The sequence below is a fragment of the Pyrus communis genome, chromosome 11 (genome assembly GCF_041283825.1).
Source record: "Pyrus communis isolate YQ-2024b chromosome 11, ASM4128382v1, whole genome shotgun sequence".
NCBI lineage: Eukaryota > Viridiplantae > Streptophyta > Magnoliopsida > Rosales > Rosaceae > Pyrus > Pyrus communis.
In genome coordinates, this window is record NC_142575.1 from 8,841,495 (window position 1) to 8,869,246 (window position 27,752).

Here is a 27,752-nt window from a genome sequence, read left to right on the forward strand (position 1 = left end):
TGTGTAATCCCCCAACGTCGCCATCTTCAGAGCCTCCATCGCCTAATAAACGACGAGATTTTGTCGTCCATCAACTTCCCCACCCTCCTCACCAGCCTAAAACCGACAACACCGGATCGCCTCGCCCTTCACAGCCTTCATCTTGCTCGCCTGCTCTCTGTCTCATGTACCGGGTACTCTAAAAAATTTCTCCTAGTTTTGGAGCCTCTTAAACCGGCATTTAATGCGCCATTAACTTGTACTAACACACTAACACCTTTCCACCTATTCGGCCAGACTCACCATCAATGAAGTGACGTTTTCGCAATCGAGGTGGCACACCTTTTTAGATTCGTGTGAGGCAAGTGTCTCACTCTGACCTTGGTTACTCTGCTCTGTCTCGCCGAGCGTTGTCCCGACTATCTTTACGTCTCATCTTAGGCCTATATTGTTGACTGCAAATCGCCACATAATCCAAATGGCACTTGAATAGTTCTGGATGTATTAAGTGGGTAGTGAGTACTTTTTTTTAATGACGGTGGTTGCATTAAGTGACAAAACTACTTTCTTTTGAAAAAAGTATTATAATGTATGAGACAGTTCTTTAATTCTTTCTACATTTTATAATAGCAAAGATGGTAAACGTGTATGTATATTCAATTTATGTTTGTGTAAATTAGAAGCATTCTCGCATTATTTATAAACAGTGTGTTCATGTTGAAGAATATCACAAAGCAAAGGTTTGAGCCTTGAGCTAGATTAATTGTTGAGCTAGATTACATGCCTATTTGCTATACTCATTATTTATCTGCAGGGAAATATAATAGACAAATGTATCGTATATACTGATCACTTATTGACTACCTCTTTAATAGAGGTGGAGAAATTTTTTATTGTGACGGGAATATGGGTGGTATACCACGTGTTTTTATACAAGGGGTGGAAATTTTTATTTTTTAAGTTATTAACTTTTTAACACACGTATCTCACCATTTATATAGTGACACGTGGTGTACCACCCTGTGTACCAGTCACACTGAAAAATCTCTCATAGAGGTGGACTCCATATACACATTATACATTAAAGCTTCAGAGGGGAGGTCATAAATGTAGTCAGTTCTCACTAAAGCGAATTTGAACCCTATTATTGCTAGCCTATTGTGAGGAGTCAACTTCTTCTCCCTTAGCGTAGATATTATGTTCAAAAAAAAAAAAAAAATTACTTGGGTAAATAGTTTATGATAATATTGTATTCAATTTGTCAATCTAATCCGAGATAGATCATGTTGATTGTTAAGCTGATCTACCTATGAGGTGATTGTGACTTCAACATGTAATGTTAAATATGTCAAATATCACAAATATGAACGTTTAAGTAGCTAGTTAAACTCCATTTATGATTTAATAATACCGATCACTTGACTTGTAGGGCATAATTCTCTTGACCTTAACCGCGACACTTAATTCGTTGAAGCCTCAACCTTGTGCTATCGTCTCCGAATTATGCCAGCCCACCTCGACATTGCAGTATGCAATCCCGTATGCGGGTATAGCTCTATCATCTATCGGGTTGGGAGGTACCCGCTTTACCATGGCAATACTGGGTGCTAATCAATTTGACAGACCTAAGGACCAAGCAACTTTCTTTAATTGGTGCTTCGTTTCTATATACTCTGCTTCAATAGTAGGCCTAACAGTCATTATCTATCTTGAGGACAATGTGGGTTATAGACGGGGATTTTGTTGGAAATTCAAATCAAAACAGGTTGTAAAATGTTGTTGCTAGCTGTTTGTTTCTTTCCAGCTACAAAGAACAAAGTCTCCCCCATGTGTTAGCCGAAAGGTGTTGAAAGACAGCAAGGAATGATGCAGAGCATGTGTGTAAAAGTGTCTAGCAGCTGGTGCATATGTGAAAGGGTGTAAAGATGGTAATCACCATCTGTTGCTGCATGTGTTTGAACGGCTGGAACACCATCTCTTATTGCATGTGTTGTCTTATTGTTTATTAATTTCTGTTTTGTATAAATAGGCCTTTCATGCTAGGCTTTAGGCATCCCATCCGAATCCCACTTCCAATTGTGAAGAAGCTTGTAAGCTTTCTTATTCCATCAGTTTGTAAACTGCCTTTTATTTCATATATCAAGAAAGTGTGTTTTGTGGAAGCTTGTTATTTCCTATCCCTTCTCCATTTGTTAGTCCAATTTTATTGAGAGTGAAAGTGAGAGGTGTGATAGAGTTTGTAAACTTATCACCCACATATTTTGGTATTGAGTTAGTAAACTCTTGTGAATACCAACAATTGGTATCAGAGCCAGAATACCATTCTGGCAAGTGCAGTAGCTATGGCGTCCAACTTAGTGCAACTCCAAGTTCCCACATTGAAGAAAGAAAATTATGAAAGATGGTGCATCCAATTCAAAGCATTGTTTGGATCACAGGAGCTATGGGAAGTTGTCAGTAGTGGGTATGTTGTACCCACTGCCGAGCAAGAAGCCACATATACTGCAGATCAAAGGAACACTCTCAAGGATTTACGAAAGAAGGACCAGAAGGCGTTGTATCTTCTTTATCAAGGATTAGAAGATTCAACGTTCGAGAAGGTTGCAGAATCAACAACGAGCAAGCAAGTATGGGACACACTCAGTACAATCTACAAAGGAGTAGATCGGGTCAAGAAAGTGAGATTACAGTCACTTCGAGCAGATTTTGAAACTGCTCACATGAATGAAGGAGAGAGCATCTCCGACTATCACTCAAGGCTCATTGTGATAGTAAATCAGATGAGGAGAAATGGCGAGAGACTCGATGAAGTACGAGTTGTGGAGAAGATACTTCGGTCACTCACATCTAAGTTTGAGCATGTGGTGACTGCCATTGAGGAATCCAAGGATTTGGAGGTGATGAGTGCAGAGGAGCTACTAGGATCCCTCCTAGTTCACGAGCAACGCATTCAGAAGAATGCAAACCCCACAACGCTAGAGCAAGCTTTGGAGTCAAAGTTGAATATTGACAAACCAAATGGAGGTCGTGGGCAGTGGAACTCACGTCGTGGGAGTTCATCTAACCGTAGCCGAGGACGAGCTCGAGGAAGAGGTCGAGGCTATGCACAAAATCGAGGTCAGTCTCAGGAGTGGAGATCTACTCGAGGAAAGGCGCATATCCAGTGTCACAACTGTAAGCAATATGGACATTATGCCAATGAATGTTCACATAAAAATGGTGAGCATGTCAACATGGCAGAATCAAGTGGAAATACTGATGAAGAACTTACAGTCTTGCTAGCACACCATGATTCCAGTAGCCAACAAGATGTTTGGTATTTGGACTCTGGAGCAAGCAATCACATGTGTGGAAAGAAGGAGTTTTTTGCCGAACTCAAAGATGGGGCCTATGGATCTGTAAGTCTTGGTGACTCCTCAAAGTTGCCAGTTGAAGGCAAAGGGAAGATCAAGATCATCCAGAAGGATGGTAAAGAAGAATACATCTCCGATACCTACTACATACCAGGTATGAAGAGCAACATTCTAAGCATTGGTCAACTGCTCCAAAAAGGGTACATTATACATATGGAGAACATGCTTCTCACTCTCAGGAATGCAAGGAGAAAGCTTATTGCACGTGTTCGAATGTCAAAGAACCGGATGTTTCCATTGAATTTGAACACAAAGATTGGATGCTGCAACATCGGTGTAATGGAAGATGAGTCATGGAAATGGCATCTTCGATTTGGCCATCTTCATTTCAATGGCCTAAAGTTGCTGTCAAGTGGAGGAATGGTTCATGGTCTACCCCAAATTGAAGCCACACGCCAAGTATGTGAAGGTTGTGTGCTTGGCAAGCAAGCACGACTATCGTTCCCTGTTGGTGATACATGGAGAGCAAAGGCACCACTGCAGTTGGTGCACACAGATATATATGGTCCATTGGATCCCATGTCTTATGGAGGTAATAGGTATTTTATTACCTTCATTGATGATTTCAGTAGAAAGACTTGGGTCTATTTTCTCAAGGAGAATTCAGCTGCCCTAAAAATTTTCAAGGAGTTCAAGGCACTCACAGAGGCTGAAAGTAACCACAAGCTTGTGGCTGTGAGATCAGATAGAGGTGGAGAGTACACCTCCAATGTTTTCCAAGCATACTGCAAGGAGCAAGGAATTAGGCATCAACTTACTGCTGCCTATACCCCACAGCAAAATGGGATAGCCGAAAGAAAGAATCGAACCATCCTTGACATGACAAGGTCCATGCTTAAGGAGAAGAATTTGCCAAAAGAGTTATGGGCAGAAGCTGTAGCTTGTTCGATTTATTTGTTGAATCGATGTCCAACAAAGAGTGTCAAGAGGATGACACCACAAGAGGCTTGGAGTGGATACAAGCCGAATGTTACACACCTAAGAATTTTTGGGTGTGTTGCATATGCTCAAGTTCCAGAAGCCAAGAGGAGGAAACTTGATGATAGAGGTGAGAAGTGTGTGTTTGTGGGCTATAGTGAAGAGTCCAAGGCATACAAGCTCTACAACCCACTAACTGGCAAACTAGTGGTTAGTAGAGATGTCATCTTCAGTGAGGAAGAGACATGGAAGTGGAACAACAAAGAAGTCAGTAAGGAGAAGATTGTCTCCACTGATTTTGAAGAACCAGAAGTTGTACCACCGATTGAGCAACAGCCTGCTCAAACAATCACAACAACTCCAGTGCACAGAATTGCAAGGAGTGGTCCTACATCTAGTGAGGAAAGCAGCTCCTCAACTCCAGTGAGGTTAAGGAGTCTCACAGAGATTTATGGACAAGAAGAATAAGAAGAAACCAACCTTTTCTGCTTGTATGCAGACCACGAGCCTCTCTCATTCAATGAAGCTGTGGAAAAAGATTGTTGGAAGAAAGCCATGGAAGAAGAGATCCATGCCATCGAGAAGAATGACACTTGGGAGCTGACAAAGCTCCCACCAAATCAGAAGGCTATTGGTGTCAAGTGGGTTTACAAGATCAAACGCACTGCAGATGGGAGTGTGGATCGATACAAATCAAGGCTTGTAGCAAAGGGCTACAAACAGAAGTATGGAGTGGACTATGATGAAGTCTATACTCCAGTTGCAAGACTTGACACGGTAAGATTACTAATCTCTCTTGCCGCTCATCATAAATGGAAAATTTATCAACTAGATGTCAAGTCAGCCTTCCTTAATGGAGTTCTTGAGGAAGAAGTGTACGTGGAACAACCAGAAGGCTTCCAAGTACAGGGAAAAGAAGATAAGGTGTATCGTTTGAAGAAGGCTTTGTATGGCCTCAAGCAAGCACCACGAGCTTGGAACTCAAGGATTGACAACTACCTTCACCAAAATGGATTTCAGAAATGTCCATACGAGCATTCAGTTTACATGAAGAATGGTGCAAAAGGGGAGTTCTTAATTATTTGTCTCTATGTAGATGACTTGTTGTTTACAGGAAACAATGAAGCAATGTTCTGTGAGTTCAAGCAATCCATGTTCAGTGAATTCGAGATGACTGACAATGGATTAATGTCATACTTTCTTGGCATAGAAGTGAAGCAAGGAAGTGGTGGTATCTACATTTCTCAACAAAAGTACATGAGAGATATATTGGAGAAATTCAATATGGACAAGTGCAATATTGTCAACACTCCAGTTGCAACTGGATTGAAGCTGTCTAAGGAAGGAGAAGGTGAGTTTGTAAACTCAACCGTGTACAAAAGCTTGGTTGGAAGCCTAAGGTACCTTACAATCACAAGACCTGATATAGTTTATGGTGTTGGACTCGTGAGTCGATACATGGAAACACCAAGGGAGTCTCATTGGCTGGCCGCCAAGAGAATTTTGAGGTACATAAGAGGTACTCTAAACTATGGTCTATTTTATAATTTTGGTGAAGATGCAAAATTATTTGGTTATTCAGATAGTGATTGGGGAGGTGACCAAGATGAAAGGAAAAGCACAACTGGCTATGCCTTTTTTCTAGGTTCAACAGCTTTCTCGTGGACTTCAAAGAAGCAGTCAATCGTTGCCTTGTCATCATGTGAAGCCGAGTATGTAGCTGTAGCCTCAACCGTGTGTGAGGCAATTTGGTTAAGAAATCTGTTGAAATCAGTGTGTCATTCACAAGAAGAATCGACCTTGATTCATGTGGATAACATTTCAGCCATCAAGCTTGCTAAGAATCCAGTCCAACATGGAAGGAGCAAGCACATCGATACCAGGTTCCATTTTCTGAGGGACCATGTGAAGCAAAAGACAATTGAACTTGTCTACTGTCACACCAAGGAACAAGTGGCAGACATCTTCACAAAGCCATTGCAAATTGAATCATTCCGGCTACTGCGTGAAATGCTAGGAATGAAGGCGTTTTGATTTGAGGAGGTGTGTTGGAAATTCAAATCAAAACAGGTTGTAAAATGTTGCTGCTAGCTGTTTGTTTCTTTCCAGCTACAAAGAACAAAGTCTCCTCCATGTGTTAGCCGAAAGGTGTTGAAAGACAGCAAGGAATGATGCAGAGCATGTGTGTAAAAGTGTCTAGCAGCTGGTGCATATGTGAAAGGGTGTAAAGATGGTAATCACCATCTGTTGCTGCATGTGTTTGAACGGCTGGAACACCATCTCTTATTGCATGTGTTGTCTTATTGTTTATTAATTTCTGTTTTGTATAAATAGGCCTTTCATGCTAGGCTTTAGGCATCCCATCCGAATCCCACTTCCAATTGTGAAGAAGCTTGTAAGCTTTCTTATTCCATCAGTTTGTAAACTGCCTTTTATTTCATATATCAAGAAAGTGTGTTTTGTGGAAGCTTGTTATTTCCTATCCCTTCTCCATTTGTTAGTCCAATTTTATTGAGAGTGAAAGTGAGAGGTGTGATAGAGTTTGTAAACTTATCACCCACATATTTTGGTATTGAGTTAGTAAACTCTTGTGAATACCAACAGATTTGGCCTAGCTGTCATCACCAACCTAATTGCCATAGCCATTTTCTTGTCTGGAACCCGTTTCTATAAATATGATAAGCCACAAGGGAGTCCATTTGTGGGTTTAGCTCGTGTTATTGTTGCTGCTACGTGGAAAAGGAATCTCCAGATCTCTTCTGAAAGCAAAGATTATTACTATGGGAATTATGGAGTAACGGGGGTGGAGGCTGCAACATCTAGCAGGAGTTTGAGGTACAAACATTATGGGGTTACCTATATACATTTCCATATTTTATGAAATCTCATCTGCTCAGCTTATTTAGACAATACCTAACAGTTCATCGTATTGAGTTCTTGGTTGTGTGGTAATTAAATCTCGAGTAGTTATTGCTTCCTCCTTCAAAACCTAAATTGTTAACTGAGATTCTGAGGAGATAAAGATATTTTTCCCTTAAGCAATATTTTTTAATAAAATAACATGAATTGAACTGCATAAAATGAGAAAACTTACATAGAGCGTCATGTCACGTGAGATAATGAATGCTGTATTATGTCAAATTCAAGTGTGCAATGTATATAATTTTTTGAATTATATATAGAAGCAGCATGATTTGTTCTAATTGGACAAAACTTGCCACTCATTCTGCTACGTGGGCAAGACACCTATTAAATTTTCTCGTTTAATTAAAATAAAGAGAAAAGGAGAGGATCATCTTCCAAGTTGGACAGTATTTGTAGACATACAATTTTGATGCCTTATTTTTTCTATGTAGGTTTCTTAACCGTGCAGCACAGAAAACTGAAGGAGACATCAGATCAGATGGTTCAATTGCAAAACCATGGAGACTGAGCACAATGCAACAGGTGGAAGTTTTAAAGACGATTATAAGAATTTTTCCAATGTGGTCAATAGGCATATTCTTAGGTACCCCGTTAGCAATTCAATCCAGCTTATCAATCCTGCAGGCTCTAACCATGGACCCTCACCTTGGACCTCATTTTCGGATACCACCTGGCTCGGTTGTAGTCATTATTCTAATCTCCAATGTCATCTCTCTCTCCCTTATCGACAGGTTCTTATATCCCGCATGGCAGAAGTTGATTGGCCGGTCTCCAACGCCCCTACAACGTATTGGATTAGGCCACGTGTTAAACATCTCAGTATGGCTGTTGCGGCAATGGTGGAGTCGAAAAGGCTTAAAGTATTCCAAGACCACCATCTCCATGACCAGCCCGGTGCTGTTGTACCAATGCTAGCTTTGTGGCTTTTCCCACAGTTAACTTTGATAGGCATTGGAGAGGCATTTCATTTTCCAGGGCAAGTTGAATTTTTCTATCAAGAATTTCCATTGTCACTGCGAAGCACATCGACGGCTTTGACCTCATTGATTATTGGGATTTCATTTTACCTAAGCACAGGTGTGATTAATTTGGTCCAAATGATTACTGGATGGTTACTAAACAATATAAGCGATGGCAAGCTGGACAATGTTTATTGGATGCTAGCTGTAGTGGGGGTGATAAACTTTGGCTATTATTTGGTGTGTGCTAAGTTTTACAAGTATCAAAATGTAAAGGGTGCAGATGGCAGTCCTGACCCTGATAGTGCGTGATAAGTTATTAGTGTTTGTTGGTGGTTAAAAGAAATTTTATCTGGGTTATAAGTTGAACATCTTCAAATAAAATGTCAAATCCTAGGTGGAATGTCATGTAATCAAATTTGAAGGTAGAAGTAAGTTTCAACTAGTATGTCAATCCTATGTGGATTGACATATGAGTTTTCATATGTCAAATAATTTCTAATTATTTTGTTATGTGGTTCCCATTAATGCACCAATTATAGATCTTGAAAATTTATTTTAATTGATTTCTTTTTAAAATAAGTCCTACAAATATCATTTATAACAAAAAGAAAATATTGGTTGGAAAAAGGGAAAATCTAACATTGCCACATCAGCCATCAAATTAACATTTAACGTTTATCTTTTGACGTCTCCATTGGAGATGCTCTAATATGTCCCAACTTTTACAAATATTCAGAATGTAATAAATATTTTAACCAGAGAATGTCTTATATGCAATTAATCTAGAATTTTATTAAAAACGACTGTGATCAATAGATTTTCTTTTTACACCTAGTCAAGAATTTAATAAGGCAGCACATCTAATGGTATCTTTTGTTTCACATATTTAATAAAAGCTTCTATCATTTGACTAAAAAAATGTCTTACATACAATTAAACTAGGATTTTTTTTTTTTTTTTTTTTTTTGGTTAAATAATGGACGAAAATTTAGAGATCAATATTCACGAATTTCTAGTCAAGGACCAAATCTTAACTCATCCAGAATACATTAAAATGAATGTTTTTTTTTAGCCAAAATGGTCTCTGAAATTTGCATAACTCCCCACTTTGGACCCTGAGATTTGAAATCAATAGAAGTAGTCCCTAAGTTCGTCCACCATCAATCATTTTAGTCATTCCATGAAAAATTTCCATTAAATAAGGCTCAAATAACAAAAATACCCTCAATTTTTGTCAAATCATTTGGCCCATTGTTTATTAAATTGAGGATATTTTTATCATTTTCTTTCTTATTTAATATAATTTTCCATGGAATGACCAAAATGATTGATGATGAACAAACTCAGGGACCACTTCTATTGATTTCAAATTTTAAGAACCAAAGTGATGAGTTATACAAATCTCATGAATCATTTTAGCTAAAAAGTCTAACATGAATAACGATGAGGACACCATCTCATTTAGACCCAATCATAAACTACTTTATATGGGTAGATGACGTGGCATGCCCATTCATTAAAGAATAAACAAGGTATATTTTAATTTTAAATTTCCTACCTAAACAAAAATCCTAAGCAACCAAAGCTCCCAAACACGCCCCAATGTTAGAAAGGAAAATTCAGGTCCTACAATTCTCTAACAAGTAATTTTGATGCCAAGAAGATATAGATCATCTTCGCTTGCCATAGGGGGGTGTCTACAAAACACCTTTTTATCTTCAAGTGTATGTGTTTGAGATGATTGCAGTAGAATTTATAGAGTAACTGTGTCATTTGAAATCTGGGCCACCAAGTCCCACACCACCCTTGATTTTTTTCATGATGCATAAGTCACTCCATCATAGGCACGGCGTGGTCAAGTAAGTTCCACTTCCCTATATATAGAGTGCTAGTCGTTTGTTTAGTTGAGGAGTAAATTCCCCCTCCCCAGAAACAAAAACAAAAAAAAAAAAAAAAATTATATATATATATATATATATATTGGTTAGAATCATTAGCAGAAATAATCAAATAATTTTTTTTTTTTTAATAATGAACAAAAATAAAAATTCATAAACGTAGAGAAACAGAGGGAACGAAAAACCCTAAAATTAACTTGAAGACTCCTCCATCAAACGTGTAAAATTTGTTTTGTATTAATTAATTCTCTTACCGTTTAATGTAAATATAAGGTTATATTTAAAAAAGATGACATGACATAACATATAAATATGATATTATACACTAGTTGCCAAAAAGAAAAACAAAAATAAGACATACAACGAACCTGCCTTTGTTTGCCTAAACCAAAAACTTCATCTAGTATATACAACAGACTAAAACAAAAAAGTTATTTTTTCTCTCAAAAAGTTGTTCTTTGTGCTGGACAAAAATCTTGAGTGCAGCCACTTTATCTTGTCTATGGCCGTTCTCGGTTGTTTTGTTAGGGTTGGCTGCTAGAACCCTTCCAGTCTTGTGACTAGTTCTGTCCTTGGCTTAGATCGCCTCGCTTTAACATCTTTTCCATTAACGGAGAATTTTACTTTGCCCTCGTGGTCCGGTTTATCAAGAATTCTGGTAGCATCTGACGCAGACTTAGCAACAACTTGAGCAAACAGTGATTGTTCACTTGGATGAACAGGCTTCTTCATAAAGATTGACTCTATACAATCTCCAAATTTCCTTCATATACATGACGAGTTAAAAAAAGTTAATCTAGATATTGTTGAAGCTGATAATAATAAACCAATATTAAAGCTATATATACCTAGTCATATAAAATTGATTGTATGTTGTGCCATCTTTAAATTTGATACTCGACAAGATAAGGTCAGTTAAGATGATACAAATTGTTTATTTTCCAAATTAGATCAACAATCCGCTAGTAATCACACTAATATTGTCTCAATTAACTACCTGCACAGCCTGATAAGTATTGGGTTTTATCACAAAGCACCTCAGTGCAATAAGACGTGTAACCATTCAATATAAGTTGCAATAATTAAGAGAGAGAGAGAGAGAGAGAGAGAGAGAGAGAAAGAGAGAGAGAGAGACTAGAGAAAACTACCAGTTTAAATAGCTTTTGAGTTCTTCCTTTGAAACAGGATGGCCCTTTGAGAATGTCAAGAATAAAGTTCTGTCATTGTTGTCAACACTCGGTTGATACTGATCTGGCACATCATCGTCTGCTTCTTGGGGTGGCAATAAAGGTTGAGCCTCAACAATATTATGACCCTGCTGATTAAGTGAATAATTATGCTGAAACCATTGTTGTAATATTGGACCATTCAACAAATTGGTTTGCAGGAAACCACTGGGTATATGACCCAAATATGGATATGGTGGGACTATAATTATATCCCATAAAGCTCTATCGAAGACATTGTCCATAACTTTCTTCATCTCTTCCCGGGCCTTTTCCTTGTTCTCAAACACAAACTCGAGTGGAATATTTTTTGTAAGAAGAAGAAGACACAGTGTTCGGAACTTGCTATCAATTTCCTCTGACCCCGGAGGAGCGTAATTTGAATACAGATACTGTAAGCAGATAATCGACTCACACGCTAAAGCATACAAGTCCTGGTCATGTAAATCTAACGTGCCCGCCATAAACTTGTAGTGAGTTTCTGTGTCCAGAAAATACCAAAATGCTAGGACAAGCTTAGATTGGTTAGGATCAAAACGTAAACCCAGCAGTCGAACGTAGATTGTGCGATCGATGGAATGGAATAGCTTTAGCTCTTCAAAGGCTCTGTAAGATGATATGTCCATGATGATGCAAGTGCCAGTGCTCTTGGAGCGTTTGCTTTTGAAAGGGCTGCAGGTTAGGGTTTCAGTGATAAGCAAGGTTTTCTCCTTGATATTTCAGTGATAAGCAAGGTTTTCCCTCTCCACACACCTTGTTATATAACAATTCTAATTAGTTGCCGAAAAGGGAAACTCTAATCTGTTACCCAATAAAAATCTCCCACGTAAAAGGGTTTATACTTTTACTACTGTATTAGCTTTTCAATACCCTTATTATCCAAATATCGACAGGTAATTCACATTCCTTTTTATTTTGGTTTTTGTATTCCCCCGTCTTTTGGATACTGTTACAATCCCCAAATTGTTAACCCAATTTTGGTTCCCAAACAATATCAAGATTTTAATCATAATCCTTCCGTGCCTGCCTTCCCTTTCTCCCTTTCATCTTATTTTATTTTTGTTGTAGATTTTTTCATGAAACACTGTACGTAATCGACAGAATAGTCGTTAATTGTGTCAGTTTAGCCGGTACGTGGCTGGATGTTGGAAAATTAAAAAGGAAAGGATTTAATTTACTTAACTATTTTGTTCTATGTTATTTTATTAAGATTTATGTTTCCTTGTTCTTAAGGAATTTGGTTGACTAATTCAATTAGCTTGTGTTTTCTTTTTATTTAGGTTCCATTGTCCTTATGGAATTTGGTTTACTTATTTGATAGGTTTACTTATTCAATTAAGTTTGTATCTTCGCATGTGGTCCAATATCTTAGTGGATAGGGTGTTGGTTTCCACCCATTCGTTCCGTGTTCAAAACTCTCCCATCCGCTAAATTATTGTAATAGTTTTGAACTCCCTCTCAATCTCTTGACCGAAAAAAAAAACTCCCCCAACATAATAATACATTCAAAACAAAAAATTAAGTTTGTATTTTGTTCTTTACAAATACCTTGTTATAAAGAAGAATGAAGATGCATTCGAGTTGTGTGGAATTAACGACAATGGGAGTCCTGGTGTCCTGGTGCTGATTAGGTTATGCGGTTACGATCGTACTCCTTGTCCCAATATGATTTAAGAGTTTCTTCATACATGAAAACAAGATATTGGTGATTCTATGATCATTGTAATCTTGTGATTCCGGGTGAACTCGACTTTTAACTAAGTGCTTAAAATCTGCTTCATTCTTTACTGTTATCTTTAAATCTAATTTGCAATGACACTTTTTGGGGTTAAATTCTTTATAAATATGTATATACGAGTAAAATGATTGTGTTCAGCTAACATTGTATCAATAAAATGCAGGCAAACCATAGTCGTATAATGTAAGAAATGAAAAAATATCCAGACTTTGAATGTTTTCAGAACAAGATAATGTGGAAAATGTCTGTACAGATAGTTAGCTAGTGACTACAACGAAAGGAGAGGATCGAAGAAAAAGAATGGTGTGTTTAGTTAGTGTGGCATGGAATGATTAGGTGGATGCACTCCTCTTACTCTCCAAGGTTATTGAGAAGTAGGGAGGCCATTGTTGGTATGTTTTGTACAATCGAACGGTCCAATTACATGATTAACCCTTCGCTTCACCTGAAGTTCATACAGTGTAAGCACGTCAGTTCATTGGAACATTTGTAATTCTACGAATAAAATTCAATCAAGAAAAAGTTGCAAAGAGTACGAGGGTGTTTCTCTCTCTATCTGTAAACAATGAATAGAGGATCGTCTAGGAAGCAAAATCATACCGGAGAGTCGGAGACCATGGACCCCGTTGAGGTTGAGATTTGTTGGGGGGTGAATTTTGTACTGCACCACTTTTCTTTGTCAAAATTTCGTGCAGAAACACTTGGTATAATATTACTATTATCATGCTAAAGGCTACAAAATGTGTCTTGTATCAAAACTGAGAACTAGAAAATAATCGACGTGTTCAGTCAAAATGAAATAGAGGCATCCAATACCGATAGGCATTGGATCAATCCAACTTTCAAAACTACTTGCTAAGGTTTGGTTTCCTCTTCTAAATTTGGTTAGTGGCGTGTAATGACACTGGTTTGAAGAAAAAGTAACAAGAAAAAAAAATACATGAGCGGACAAGAATAACTCTCTCCCTTTATTTTTTAACAATTTGTACTTTCGTTTAAGACAAATGATCATTTTCATATAATCGCACGGTGTAGAGATGTTGAGTTATGTTTAAGTTTGATCTTTCCCTTTCAAAAAGCAGGACATAATACATTTATGTACATTATGTAAAGATGCAAACAAATGAAGAGGGAATATTCATGAATTGTAGAACTAAGTTGCAGTTCATTGATTTCGAAAAAGTAAGAGAGCAACAGTTACGTACACTTGAAGGATCCAAAACAAATAAAGAAAGAACTAAGTAGTTGTAGTCCCAGGATAACAAAGCTGTTCGCGTGTTATAAGTTATAGTGTGCAGATGAAAGACTAGTAGTAAAAGTATTACCTCTCCGGCTGCTTCCAGTGCAGCTAACCATTCATCGGAGAATGGAAGAGCATCTGATGGAGGCTTTATTACAAGGCCCTCTGGCTTCCCATCACTCCTGTCCCCGGCTTCTTACTGCAAAAAGAGACGGGATAACTGAATTTCGGATGGAATTTTCAATCCACAAAAGATGTGCACCAAATGGCTTAAAGGACACAAGGGCAACACAGACACAAATGTAAGTAGGTTAAACTGATCTAGGCCTTTTTGGAACATACAGCTTGTTAGTTGCCTCCTTATCTTCTGCGGGGGAGGGGGGGCAAGGAAAATTCAAATTCATGTTGTAGTTCACTGTTAAAGAGTATGGCTATTGATATCAATTTCGGGTTCCTCAGCTAAATTGCTTCTCGATGAAATAACATCATTATCCTGCAGAATACTTGCACTGGATGATGTCCGATCAGAAATGACAGATGAGCATAATTCTCCTCCCCAGGCATTTAATGCCAAAGTTGACACTGAAGTTCCTCCAGTGGTTGTTTTTGCAGATGAAACAGACTCCAGATAAGCAGCTTGGTTGCTTGGCTTATAGTCAAGACTAAAATCCTCTGCAACTTCCATTTGTAAGTAGTCAGCCTTTTCCACCAAATCTGGTGTGCAATCATGCATTGCTGGTCCTACTTTGGAACTCTTTGATTCGCTTCCATGAGCATTATAGTCGTCAAAAACAACCTCGTGAACAGTTTCCACAAAATCCTTACAGGAAGTGTTGTTTGAAAGCAAGGTACCATTCAAACAAGACCCGGGGTTAATATCCTGGGACCCTCGTATGACATCAAAATTTGGACGATGAAGCTCAGGACATCCAGCTAGTTCTTCATATACGTTATTAACAACTGCTGAGCATGCGTAGTTTGAGACTGAGGTATGTTCTCACAGATCTCCCAGAGCTCGTTCCTTAATCATGTCACTACCTTTATCAACTTGTTTATTTTCTTCATCCAAGCTTTTATACTTACCATGGGGACTTTGTGGCCCGCTTCCACCTAAATCGCTCACCTTTGAGCTCATATCTACACAATTCCCAATATTATCTGTAAGGCACTCTTCAAAAGATTCTCTACCTGCAAATGAACTCACATGAACCTCTGGACTCTGATTCAAGACTCTATCTTCTGCATTTAAGCAACTTGCACTCATCACACTAATTTCCTCTCCACTGAAATTGATTTTATCACCCATCAAATTAATCGGCTCTCCTGAAGTATCTTCAACTAGCAGATTCAAGTTTTGCTGCGACGTGAAATCTCCAGTTTCCAAGAAACTGGCATCCATTTTGTAAGCCGTCACTGCACGTATGGTTTGAACTTCATCCACACTGTCCAACTCCTAACGACAATCTTGGCAATTTAACTGAGAGTCATTCCTTGAGTCAAGGTTGTAACTCTCAACCATTGCTTTGTCTTCCGACACTGAAGCAAAATTGTCCTTGGACTTCACTATGTCTGCCTCATTGGACCCGTATTCTGACATAGCAGGTGGCATTAAAGAAAGGGTTTTAGAAACTTCTGATTCACATCTGCTGACACCAGTTCCCTCTGTTTCTTTTAATTCAACACACCGAAGAGTAATTTTCTGCTGGGATTCTTCAGGTATAGTACTGAATCCATCCAATACACAATCATCTAAGCGCAATCTACATTCCTCGAAAACCTGTTCTCCGGTATAGCAGGTATTTGGAAGGTCTAGCGGTCCAGGCTTTTCTTTTCCACAATCAATTATCACCAACTGATAATTATCTGGAGCAGAAGTCCTCAGGTCAGCCTCATCCATTTCATCTGTTAATCTTCCACTTAAAGTCGGGATTTGTGCATCTTCCTCATGTGGATTCTCACTCATTTTGTCAAATGTACTACCATCATTATTTGATCGGTCATCAAATCTAGAGTCACACAAATCATTAGAGTCAGTTGCACTAGAATTTTGGACTTCGAACTGACGTCTGCAACCTTCAAACAACCGTAGCTCTGGATCTCTTGAGAAGTTTGACATTCCTTGGTGAAACGACCACTGTTTTCCCATACCATTTGATCTCCTTCACAGGTCAAAGGTTTAGACAGATCAACTTGTTCCCCATGCAGTTTATTGACACGATTACCGCTACACTGATCAACACATGATAGTAAAGTAGTGTTGACAGAACTTGCATCTTCTTGGGGCGAGTACAAAAGCAACGTTCATGCTATTATCATCCTTATCCAATAGTTCACAGGATCCCCTCTGTGAAAGAAGTTTATCCACATTCCTCTGAAATTCTACCTCTTCCATGTGAACAACCTTTTTAGTAATATATGGTTCTTCTTGTCCCATAGATATTTGGTCTTCATGAACAGGAATTCTATCCAACTTCCGCTGACTGTCTGTCATGTCACAACTATTTGAGCTAGACTTAACCTTTAGACCTGCCTTCTGCATATCTGTTACTATCGATCAATAAGCAGGTGAATTTCGCATTACCGAGCAAATCAGAGGTCAAATTGAATCCACATTATTTATTTTGAAAGGGGAAAAAAACCGTAGACAGCCAAAACAAAGTACAAGAGACGAAGCATGGATTCAACGGAAGTATAAGAGAAAACCCGAACGGAGTGGCTTGGATCTAAGGGGTTGGGAGAGGCGAGCAGAAGAAAAAGGCATCATCTTTGGAGGTTTTGTTGTGCTGCTGCTTGAAACGGCGTCGTCTGGAGGCAATTGAAGCCGCGAGTCGTCTTCTCATGCGATTTCGATGAGGAGTACGTCAGACTCCATCCCTCTCTCTCTCTCTGGATTTTTAGAAAGATCGAATGATCGGAGGCAGTTGCTACGGTTGGGTGAAGTGTTCGAATCGAATGGGTGTGCAGAGTAGAGTAATGGAGTCTGCAAAATGTTCGTTCGTTTGTGGATCTTCAATTTTTCAAAGGATCGACGAGCGGCAAAATGATGGATGGGGAGGACGGGGACAAGTAGACCGTGCGAGCACGTGACTGCTGAGAGGAAATGACGAAAGAGTCCTCGCGGTCAACTTCGAGTCTATGACGATTAACGTGGGCATAAGTGCGATGGAAGTGTGGATCATTCGTAGTGCTACATTTACCAACTATTCTATTCGTACGACCTTATTTTTATTAGAAAGAAAGTACAAATACTGGTATTGAGAGACAGTAAAAGTAGCATTTTTGTTAGATCAATGATTTAATCGGGTCATTTTTCTTATTCACACCGTGTTGACAATGACATGACCCATTTTCTTAACGGATTTACACAAGCGTGGCCCATTAACGAACACGACAGGCAAGTTAAATTAACTGAAGTTCTGTTACAAAACCAATTCCCTTGAATCTCTGATTTTCATAAACTTGTAAATGTCACAATTGTAAAAAATCCAGGACCAATTCCCAGCAAAATCCGCACTTACCGTGCACGTGTGTAAGCTAAATAAACTAAAGTACCGGAAAAGATACACGGTATGACGATTCCCCAGCTCCTCTTTACAAACTGTGAATCTAATTTCCCTCCTCGTAATAAACGGAATACAAATCGAAGTACACACAACTATGAAGGGAACTAACCATGACTCGTATCTGGAACCCTTTTATACCAATATTACACCAAAGAATATGAGCCACGACTTTACAGTTCCAGGTCAAAATCGAGCATCTTCCCCCTCTATGCCGCCTGAAATATGGCTCGCTCTCTCAAATTCCATTTCAGGCTGGAGATAGAACTCTGCATTTCTTTGCGCTATATACCATTCCTTCCAAAGAACAAGAAAACTGGTATACAAGTGGACTAATCCTCATCCTCGGTTATGGAGGCGAAGGAAAAAGGTTTGAACTTGTAGCCATCTCCGTGGTAGAATTTATTTTGATACTCCACCCAATGAAGACGCAGCGCATGGAGAAAAGCACTTAGCGTCTCCATCATGAGTAGTATGAACGCAGTTGCAAAGGCGAAAACTGATAACCCAATTAACCGGATAATGAAGCTATCATACCTGTTATAAATTTTCAGAAGTACATTAAAATTTGACCAATATGTGCAGCATCAAATGCAATATAGTCTCTGTCCCATTGGGGAATGGCAAGCCAATTTAGAATTAAAGATATTTACTATGCCAGATGAAATAAATGATCTTTAGCAAGCCTCTAAGACGGTGAGACAAATTACAAGCTTGCTAAGAAACTGAGGAAAATACAATAGTAAGATTAGGGCAAGTATGTAGTTAAGGTCCGGGGAGAGGATTTTGGGGTGGGGGAGCTCCATAATGTCCTTGAAAATATCGTAAGTAGATCTAGACTACAATCCGGGTTAGGTTTCGTGTGTCCAAGAGCAGGAAAAAGTTTGAGGAGAAGAACTAGCATTCATATGCACATGCATGCAATGATAAGAATGAAAGGGTTGGAACTCACCCCCAGGCAAGGAGGAGAACTTTCTCATAGAAAACGGTTGACAATTCTGAGTGCGCCAAGCTGTAATAGGGGTAACAGATATCAAATGAAAGCGACCCCATAGATGAAAGAAACCACGGAAAAAGAAGAAAAATAAATATAGGTATACCTCAAAGCCCATAGTCGTAGATATGATGCCGTATTTGAAACAGCGCCAAGAACAAACTCTATGGAGTGTATCATCTGGTGTACAAATACCTCACTGAAATTAAATTCTTCATGATGTTGCCTCGCAGAATCAGGTTCCACCTCAAGATCCATCTCTGAGGTGCCAAGCATCCCATACGCACGACCTTGAAACCTCTGAAAACGAACAGAAGAAAAACATAAGTATCACATCATCTCAAGCTCCTTAAGTCTCGCCTCAAATACTTATGTGAGTCGAAGACAAGTATACCTCTCATAAGTAAATTGAGTCCCCATAAACAGTTGAGAATACTAATCACTACGTAATCAAATTTTAAAAATATTTACTAATGCACAAACGTCAAAGAGAATTACTAGTAAATTTTATTCCATTCCATTGCCATCTTAGAACTCAAGGACAGATGCCTAAGCAAGTTACTCCACAGTACCTCTGTATGAAGCTTCCTCAATATGAAAGGTTTTGGAAAGAGCATCCATGGAACTGCAATTAAAGCCAAAAGCAACAAAATGATCTGCAAAACCAGAGATTTGTTAACCATAACATAAAATACCACATAAGAAGTTGCATATACAAAGTAAAGGAAAAGAGGAGCAGAATGCATGCCTGAAGTGGTCTTTGGCCCCAGAACAACTGATTTTCACCAAGATCATCAGTCGGACTTAAAAACATGTAAATCATTACATGATAGAGGTCTGCCTGAGATCCTGTGCACCACTTGATGACAACAAGAAGTGAAAGATATCCAAAAAGACTGTTAAGAAAGATCATCTGTGGCACAAACTGGTACCTAACGACAAGATGCAGAATAAGTCAAACTTCTGTGCACTTCATTTCAAAGTAACACAAACGGCAAACTGACAAAAAAAAAAACACATTTGAAGAGCAGAGACGCACCTTATATCAAGCGAGCTGCTGAAAAACCTTGCATTGAAGTAACTTAGTAGAATTCCTAAGTTCATTTGCACAACACCCAACAAAATTGACATTTTCATTTTGAGAGAATTCAGAAACGGGAGTTCAGAACGACTTCCACGCCAACTGGGATCCACACCAAATGGGTATGGATCTCTGTACTTGATTAAGCCAATAGTGTACGCCTCACTGCTCAAAAGAAGATAAATTTATGATACGTAGTCAGTTTTCTTCAGAGGAAGGTCTTTATATTAATTAATCATAAAATAGGGGATAGTTTTCAAGTCACAAATAAAAGTGACAGAGAATATGTCAAACAAACAGAGCGCCAGAAATGCCCAACAAAGAACAGTTAATAATTAAGTAGATCAAAAGTCAGTAACAGATTTTAACAGAAATGCAGGGTTGTAGAAGGGGAGAAAGGAGGTGCCACAGTGACGCACTTTGACGAGTTGGACATTCTGTAGAACACAACAATAGTGCACTATGGACCAGACAAATACTCCAAAAGAACACACAACCAAACTCCATCAATCAAGATGGAGAAAACCCCCATAAATCAAACAAGGGGTGACCCTTTTCCCCCTGGAAATGACCCCTAGAGGAGGCAATGAAACCCCCAATCCATCCAAAACCATGGTGAAACATAACTTAAATTAATAAATTTTGTTAATATCTTTATATTTTTAGATTATTTGGAAAATATTGAAAATTCTATAAGCATTGATCTGTAATTAAGCCAAAACAAGCAGTGCAAGAGCAGACAGGCAGTGGGGGTATAAGCACGTGGATTCTAGAAACCTCAATTCTCTAAAACAATATATTAGTGGTACACTGTGAAAAATAAACTCGTTCTAAACAACCCAGCTGAAGGTGACTTTAATACAAGATACAACACATAAAGGCAATTGTAGAGTAGAAGACTTAATATAGAAAGACTACCTGCAAGCAGCATCTCTACATTTGTAAGCAGACCCGCCAAATATGTGAAAAGGAACAGAAAAGAACTCATTGTAAATCAACCCACAGTAGATTGAAAATAGGGACATCAAGAGTAGTACATATCGCCCACCAAATAGCATCTCCATAAAGCTCCCAAGTTTCTGGTAGGAAGTAATACGAAATTTATTGTTAATAAACTTAGGAAATACAATCTCCTATTTTACATGTTAAATGCATGTTTTGCGCTTGCATTTGAGACACTAGAATATTTTTGTTCAGACGAAATTGAACCATCAGGTCATGTGTTCAAAGATCACTGCATTATCATCAAGTCCTTGTCCTTTTAGGGTCATTCCTCTCAAACAATAGCTATTAGGACTAGGAATTGTTTCAGCAATTCACCTGATAAGAAATGAAAGCTTATCCTACTTGCTCCCATATGAAAAAAATTATTACTTCTACTGCTGTTACCGCTTTTATTAATTAACACTATCATCGGTACCACTATAAGAATGGTCCAAGACATGGGATATGTAAATCTAGGTAAAGATATCATATTGGTGCTAAGTTGCTAACTAAACCATGGCTGCAGTGTTGTCTTGGACCCCAATAAATGCAGGCTCTGTTATATGATATGTTGCTGAATTGTGTTGACACAGAAACAGTAGCAGCCGTGAAAAAGCTCAGGGTAAAAGTAAGAGTGACTAGGATTACAACACATCTTTCGACAGGTTCTGGAGAGTGCAAAAGATGTACTTTTGGTAACAGCTGCTAGTCATGAACTGGAAAATGGTACATGATTGGAAGCATCTAGAAGAACATTTATTTATAACCATATCAATATGATTCATTACAATCTTCTGGTAGTAAGGACGCACCTGAGCACTGAGTTTACTTTCACGAGCTATAAGAACTAATGCTCCGAGCAATAAGCATATTCCATGACCCCAGTCCCCAAACATCACCGCAAAAAGAAATGGAAATGTAATACAAGTGTAAACTGCAGGATTGGCTTCTTGATATCTTGCAACACTGCCAAATTCATTAGACATAGATCAGTTCTATTGCTAAACCATAATTCCAGTATTGCTCATCATCTAAACAACTATTGGTTTTTTTTTTTTTTTTACAAGAAGTGATAGCAGAAAACAACAATTGGGCTGATTTTTTAAAATTGATTCACTTACAATTTTCACAAGGTCATGAAAAATGCTAACATAACTGCTACTAAACAGGGGAAATGTTGCCTGATCATATTTACAATGGATCCCCTCACTTATATCTATGTTTTTTTAACCACAACTGATAGATAACTTGGACAACTCACAACTTTTTAGGATCTCTATCAATTATAAAGATTTAATATGAGTTCTTAAAGCGCCACCTTCTAGAATTTAGCTATTTTTTCAAACCAAGTTAATAAATTCAGTTCTCCCATCATACATGAGAGCAAAGAACAACTTGATTGTTTAGATGTAAAATAAAAGTTAAGTAATAACTTGCAGCAAATCACCACCTTCCCGTCCCTCCCATTCCATACCTAAACAAAACCCTAACTATCTAAGCTCCACCCTTTAATAGGTTGGACAGCAGGTAATTTCTATTCTTAGTTTAACTGTCAACTGAAAATAGCCATGCTGTGTACTAAATCACTTGTACCAGCGCATTGGCTTCCTTCCAAATGTGTCAACCATAAACACCTACCAGTTGTGAACCATGTACAAACAGAATGTAATTCTTAATCCTGAATACCCATCGTTTACAAAGAAAATGAAGCATCAATTTAAAGACAATGTTCTTTCAAAAAACAGAAGAAAGTGTCTAAGCGGCATATTTTAACTAACCCGTATGCATCAACAATTTCCTGAAATGCACTTGTAAAGCGGTTGGTTCTGAAATATGTAGGAGGTGAATCTACTGTATCCATCACATGAAATATTACTCCCACTTGCGAACTGCTATCAAATGTAGCACGTTGCAGTGCCTCCTGAATCTGTTGAACCATAAAACATACAGGTTACCTCAATTTTTGCAAATATAGGACTTGATATATTATACCCACTTCATAACAAAAAAATTGATGCAGAAAGCAACACAAGCTACCTTAGGTTTTGCAAATATAGGACACCAGCCCTCTCCAACGAGACATTTTTTTGTAACATCAAAGTTTAGCATGTTCAAGGTATCATATACAGCTTTCTCCCTTCTTACCTGGGAGAGAGGGTAGAAAACATGACAAAGTTGTCAGGATAAAACTAAATCACTAGTGCAGTCGTTAGTTATACATTAGCACAATATTTTTTGTCAGAAATAACAGTTAACCAGAGACAAGCTTCAGAAATTTCTTACCATGTTGATCCATTTTGCTAGGTGAAACCCTACAGATGTAAGGGCCTTATTTCTGTGACGAATCCCTGCATCCAAGGTTGTTTCCAATTCAGCAAGACGTGATGAAACCTGCAACCCAAAACCTGAACTTTCAGCAAAACAGAATAGAGCTTTTGTTACAATTAGCACGGCCTGCAAGTATAGGCTATAACACCCCAAAAAATAATAAAGGGAGTCGTTGCTAAAGATGCATCAAGCACACATCAGATGCAAAAGAACAGTGAAACATAATAAAGTTTTGTAAACATGTTCAAAAGAAATAGATTCCCTCTTACAGCTTGAAACTTGTCTCCAAATTAAAAATAAAAGAATTTCCCACATTCTTAACAAAATACATACTTCTCTAGTTATTTGCCTCTGCTTAGTTATATCTTCAGGAACAGGATAGCAATTCGCACCAAAGGCCTCACAAATTTTCAAAATCTTTGTTTTTGCCTGCATCCCGGAGAAGAACACTACAAACACTGTTTTCTCAACCTGCACAACTTTGAGGAATTACTAAAGAAGTTCATAGACATTATCATTGTACAAATAATAAAAACTAAGAGAAAGCAAACAAAAGATACGTATAAATAAAAATAGATCCTTTTATAGAGGCAAAAAAAAAAAAAAAAAAAAAAAAAAAAACCATTTCAGTAGATAAAGGATCCATGATCTGTTCATCTGCTGGGGCATGGTTGAAAAGCATGTTGCCCCTTGTAGCACGAAACAACATCCTCTCAAACCTGAGAGCTTTGGATTTACAAATAATTCCACTAACAAATCTCAAACCAGATTGATCTGATGGGCCAGGTCTGATATCCTGTAAAATACAAAATCAATTATAAATGAAACCATAGTAAAAGGTTTTGCACCAAAAGCACATCAAAGCTAGTAAGGCATAATCAACAAGTACCTGCTCAAGTAATGAAACTTCATCACCATAGTTATCATTTGAGTAAATATTCTCATCTAGTTCTCTCTCCTCCGAAACCGCATGGCTATTACTTGAAACAAGAAAGCCACTTGCCTGAAATTGTCCACATAAAGATATATAAGGAGCCGAAAAAATGTATATGAAATTAGAATTAGAGAGTAAGGTGTTGTAATTTGATTCGTTTTTAAAATTGGTGACTTCAACATACAGGAAGGCACAGAAAAACGCATTGAACCTAGAATTAGGGAGTAACGTTTTATAATTTATTCTTTTCTAAAAATGATAAATTCAATATATAGGAGATTCATGAACGAAATGGGGTTGGAGAAAACCCGATCGTAGGCCAAGCCTCAATCAATGCAACACGTACAAGAGACACTAATGAAATATACTAAAAGAAAGGGAAGCCAGCAATATATCACGAATACTGAAGATAGAAGATAAAGCCAGTTACCTTTTGCAATACCATCTTGAACTCAAGTAGTTCATTGTATGAATGTTGAAGTCTATCACTATTAGAATTCATCTCAATAAGCTCATGCTCATGCTCGGCTAATTGTATCTGGAAATGATTCAAGCAACGTAATTCAAACTATCAGTTTTACATAATCAAATGCTCCCTAACCAAGGGCTCAATTGGTCAGTGTCGTTTCGGACTTTAACTTTAAGATTAACAATAAATGCAAGAGCACTGAGGTAGAACCAGACCTCTAATTCCTCTAAGTCAATATCTGGTTGTAAAACAGGATGTACAGATGAAAGTAGACCAGCTTTACTAATTTGATCTCTGAAAAACCGCAGCTTTCTTGACATTTCTGCACATCGCTTTACCTGCAGAAGTCCTCAAAAGGATATAGGACAAAAATTAATGATAATCCATCACTATCAACTATAGAATTATAATAGTAAAACTATGATCACCAGCTTCTCTGAAATTCAATTCCAACTTCCAAATTTCATCACTTTGAGAATATATAGAGGTCAACTATACAGGGGCAATTTGCACAGATTTTAGGCAGAGAAAAGGACTACCATAGAAAAATATTCCTAGTGTAACACCCATACCTTTCTAACTTCTGGTAAATAACCAAAGGGGGCACGCACAATCCAGTCTTAACGATGGATAATGAAGGTAAACTTACAATGATATGGTAAGAATTTCACTTATGCCCCTTCAACTTTGGAAACTATCCCGCTTTATCCCCTAAAAAGAGATTGAGTCAATTACCCTGCATATTATGAATTCTCTGCAACGTGATCTTCCGTCCAACCCCGTCCAAGATTCTGTTAGATCCCTTGCATTATACTTCCACATTTTTTAAAGAATTTTGGACGAAGTTGCACAAAAGCCCACTTTGCAACAAATTCATAAAACAGGGCAAATGAACTAATCCTTTTCTTAGACAACAGATTGGAACAGAGCAAAAAGTTGAGGGGACCATAGGTTTTCTTTTCCAGGATTTAAGAATATGCACATTGCACACTAAAAACAGAAAGCACAAAGGCTCTAAAACATCAGAAATTTAATGATTTAAACATGGAAATATTAAATTGGCAAAATCTTCCACCATTACTCAAGAAAGATAGATGCTGCAGTCCTAAATATTCAGATTGCAATGCAATTGTAGTTCTAATCAAATCCGAGTATATACCTGATTAACAAATGTTCGTTGGAAAGGACTTTTATCAGCATTTAACTGCAGAAACGAAAAAAGAGAGGAAAAGAAATATGACAATCAGCAGATACTAAAATTAGAAAAAAGGAGAATTGGTTCCCTGGAATGACTAAGATAGATTTTGACAATGTGCAATTTGAAGTCTTAGAATAGTTAGGTGCTACAGAAAGCCCAGTAGATCTCTAAAGGTAACAACATAACAAACTATCAAACCACTTATTAGTTACAACTATGAGCATAACAAACTTCTAAATAATAACCACTAACCATGTTCATCCTCAATTTTCCTGTAACCTTTGGAACTATAACGAGTATAGCTACTTGTTCAAAACTATCCACAAAATTAATTTGCACAATATATAGTAATCCAAGTAACTCTAATTATGTGATCAATATAGAAAAACATGGAAAAATATTATAATTTAAATTAGTTCCACAAATACATGTGGATGTGCAGGAAACCATCTACATGACAGCAAAAAAAACCTTTGGAAAAACTAGGCTTGTCATAACAAATCAATTCCAAAAATCGGTAAAACTTGGCAACTGGAATATGTGAAATCCCACATTATAAACAAAGCCCAACTAGTCTATACCAACGGAGGGTGCTATCTAAAAAACCCAAAGCAATTCAGCCAAAGCTGCAAAGGTTCCAATCCTTCATACCCAAAAGTACTTTATTTCTTTTGTCAATCACATGAAGTTAGCTAACCTGATCTAAATCAGAATAGGATATAAGCATAAAGGACATAGTCAACTCAAATGGAATACAAAGCTAAATTATAACCCCTCAAATGAGACGAAGTTCTATATTATTTAACCGTCAGTAGAGTAAGCTGGTATACGAACTCAATATTGACAAGTACGAGAACTTATACTTACTAGAGAATTACTCCAATTAAGAAAAACATGCGGTTGTCATGCACAATGATGGTAAGGCATCAAATCTCCTATCTTTAGGGACAGGGTCTCTTAATCTACAACTTAGAACATAATACTAAACATTTCTCAATCGACCGGAAAATTACCACTTGGAATGCAGGAGGTGGCCCCCATGGAAACCCCTCCTCAGTGAGAATTTATGCAACACACAGAGATCTAAAGAATTTCCAGCCAAACAAAAAAGGTAAACGAAAAGAGATCAAATACAATGTGAGTAAGTTCCAATTTAGATCAACCTAAATCCGCAATCTCTCCCCCCCGAAAAAATAAAACTTTAAGATGAATTCCACTAAATAAATCATAAATTCTAAAATTAAGTTCATCAATCACTAACTCCCGCTATCCACTCAACTACTTAAAACACACATTTGAACAAGCTGATGCAAAAATTATCATCAATCCTAATGCAAACAATGAAATCCCAACTTCCGGTCACTGAACAACGCCAATCAAACCGAATTCACGAAAGAGCGAGTCGGATCTGAGTTTCCGAAAACTTACGTCTCGGAATTGGAGGAGGCCGAGTTCGCCGAGGTAAGAAATGGCGCGGTGGGCAGACTCGACGGGGATGATGAGTTGGACGAAGGTCATCTTCTCGGAGCGCATCAGATCCATGGCTGGTAAGTTGTCGATGAACTTCTCCATTTTCTCGGCAACCAAACAGAAAAGTCCTCTGCTTTTCGTTTCCTTTTGCCTCTGGATCTGAAACTCTTCGTTTGGATCTGAAATTCCCCTTCCCTCTCTCTCTCCTCAATCTCTCTCTCTCTCTCTCTTCTGGTTGTGATCTGAGAGAGTGCGTTTTGGAGTGCGTTATTCGGAGGCTTTCATTTGCGGGTTTTCGCTTTTTTTCTTGGCAACTGCCATTAGAATCGGAGAATTCGCATCACTTTCCAATGCCCCGACGTGGACTTGAAAATATGGTTGGACATTTAAGGAAAGATTTGTTTTAGTAAAGAATCATATTTTTACATTAAAATT

General features: G+C 38.0%; 2 protein-coding genes and 3 pseudogenes across 2 annotated transcripts; 1 reads left to right on the forward strand and 4 right to left on the reverse strand.

The window, feature by feature from the left end:
• The first annotated feature begins 614 nt into the window (after positions 1–614).
• On the forward strand, positions 615–8,540 carry LOC137743085 (protein NRT1/ PTR FAMILY 2.6-like; annotated as a pseudogene).
• A 2,092-nt stretch (positions 8,541–10,632) lies between these two features.
• LOC137743084 (uncharacterized) lies at positions 10,633–11,947 on the reverse strand. The gene is made up of 2 exons (XM_068482998.2): positions 11,244–11,947; positions 10,633–10,858 (listed from the first exon to the last, which is right to left on the reverse strand). The coding sequence occupies exons 1-2, from the start codon at positions 11,945–11,947 to the stop codon at positions 10,633–10,635; spliced, it is 930 nt and encodes a 309-aa protein (XP_068339099.1).
• Positions 11,948–13,500: 1,553 nt separating this feature from the next.
• On the reverse strand, positions 13,501–15,781 carry LOC148692851 (uncharacterized; annotated as a pseudogene).
• On the reverse strand, positions 15,705–16,838 carry LOC148692852 (uncharacterized; annotated as a pseudogene).
• An 892-nt stretch (positions 16,839–17,730) lies between these two features.
• Positions 17,731–27,697, reverse strand: LOC137742242 (V-type proton ATPase subunit a1). Its single transcript, XM_068482060.2, has 18 exons — positions 27,276–27,697; positions 25,809–25,853; positions 24,865–24,987; positions 24,611–24,718; positions 24,136–24,249; positions 23,869–24,042; positions 23,580–23,717; positions 23,202–23,309; positions 22,956–23,063; positions 22,697–22,845; positions 21,731–21,884; positions 20,853–21,013; positions 19,893–20,099; positions 19,602–19,785; positions 19,426–19,509; positions 18,960–19,153; positions 18,812–18,871; positions 17,731–18,396 (listed from the first exon to the last, which is right to left on the reverse strand). The coding sequence occupies exons 1-18, from the start codon at positions 27,417–27,419 to the stop codon at positions 18,192–18,194; spliced, it is 2,460 nt and encodes an 819-aa protein (XP_068338161.2). The 5' UTR covers positions 27,420–27,697; the 3' UTR covers positions 17,731–18,191.
• Between the last annotated feature and the right edge of the window lie 55 nt (positions 27,698–27,752).

Bases quoted from the DNA above. Each gene is read 5' to 3' on its own strand.
- LOC137742242 (XM_068482060.2), bottom strand. From the start codon at position 27,419: ATGGAGAAGTTCATCGACAACTTACCAGCCATGGATCTGATGCGCTCC. The intron at 19,154-19,425 runs GTACTGTGGAGT...GTTCGTTTTCAG, and splicing joins TGAGGAAGCTTCATACAGAG to AGGTTTCAAGGTCGTGCGTA. The intron at 18,397-18,811 runs GTGAGTTCCAAC...AATTTATAACAG, and splicing joins GTTCTCCTCCTTGCCTGGGG to GTATGATAGCTTCATTATCC.
- LOC137743084 (XM_068482998.2), bottom strand. From the start codon at position 11,947: ATGGACATATCATCTTACAGAGCCTTTGAAGAGCTAAAGCTATTCCAT. The intron at 10,859-11,243 runs GTAGTTTTCTCT...ATGTATATGAAG, and splicing joins CTCAAAAGCTATTTAAACTG to GAAATTTGGAGATTGTATAG.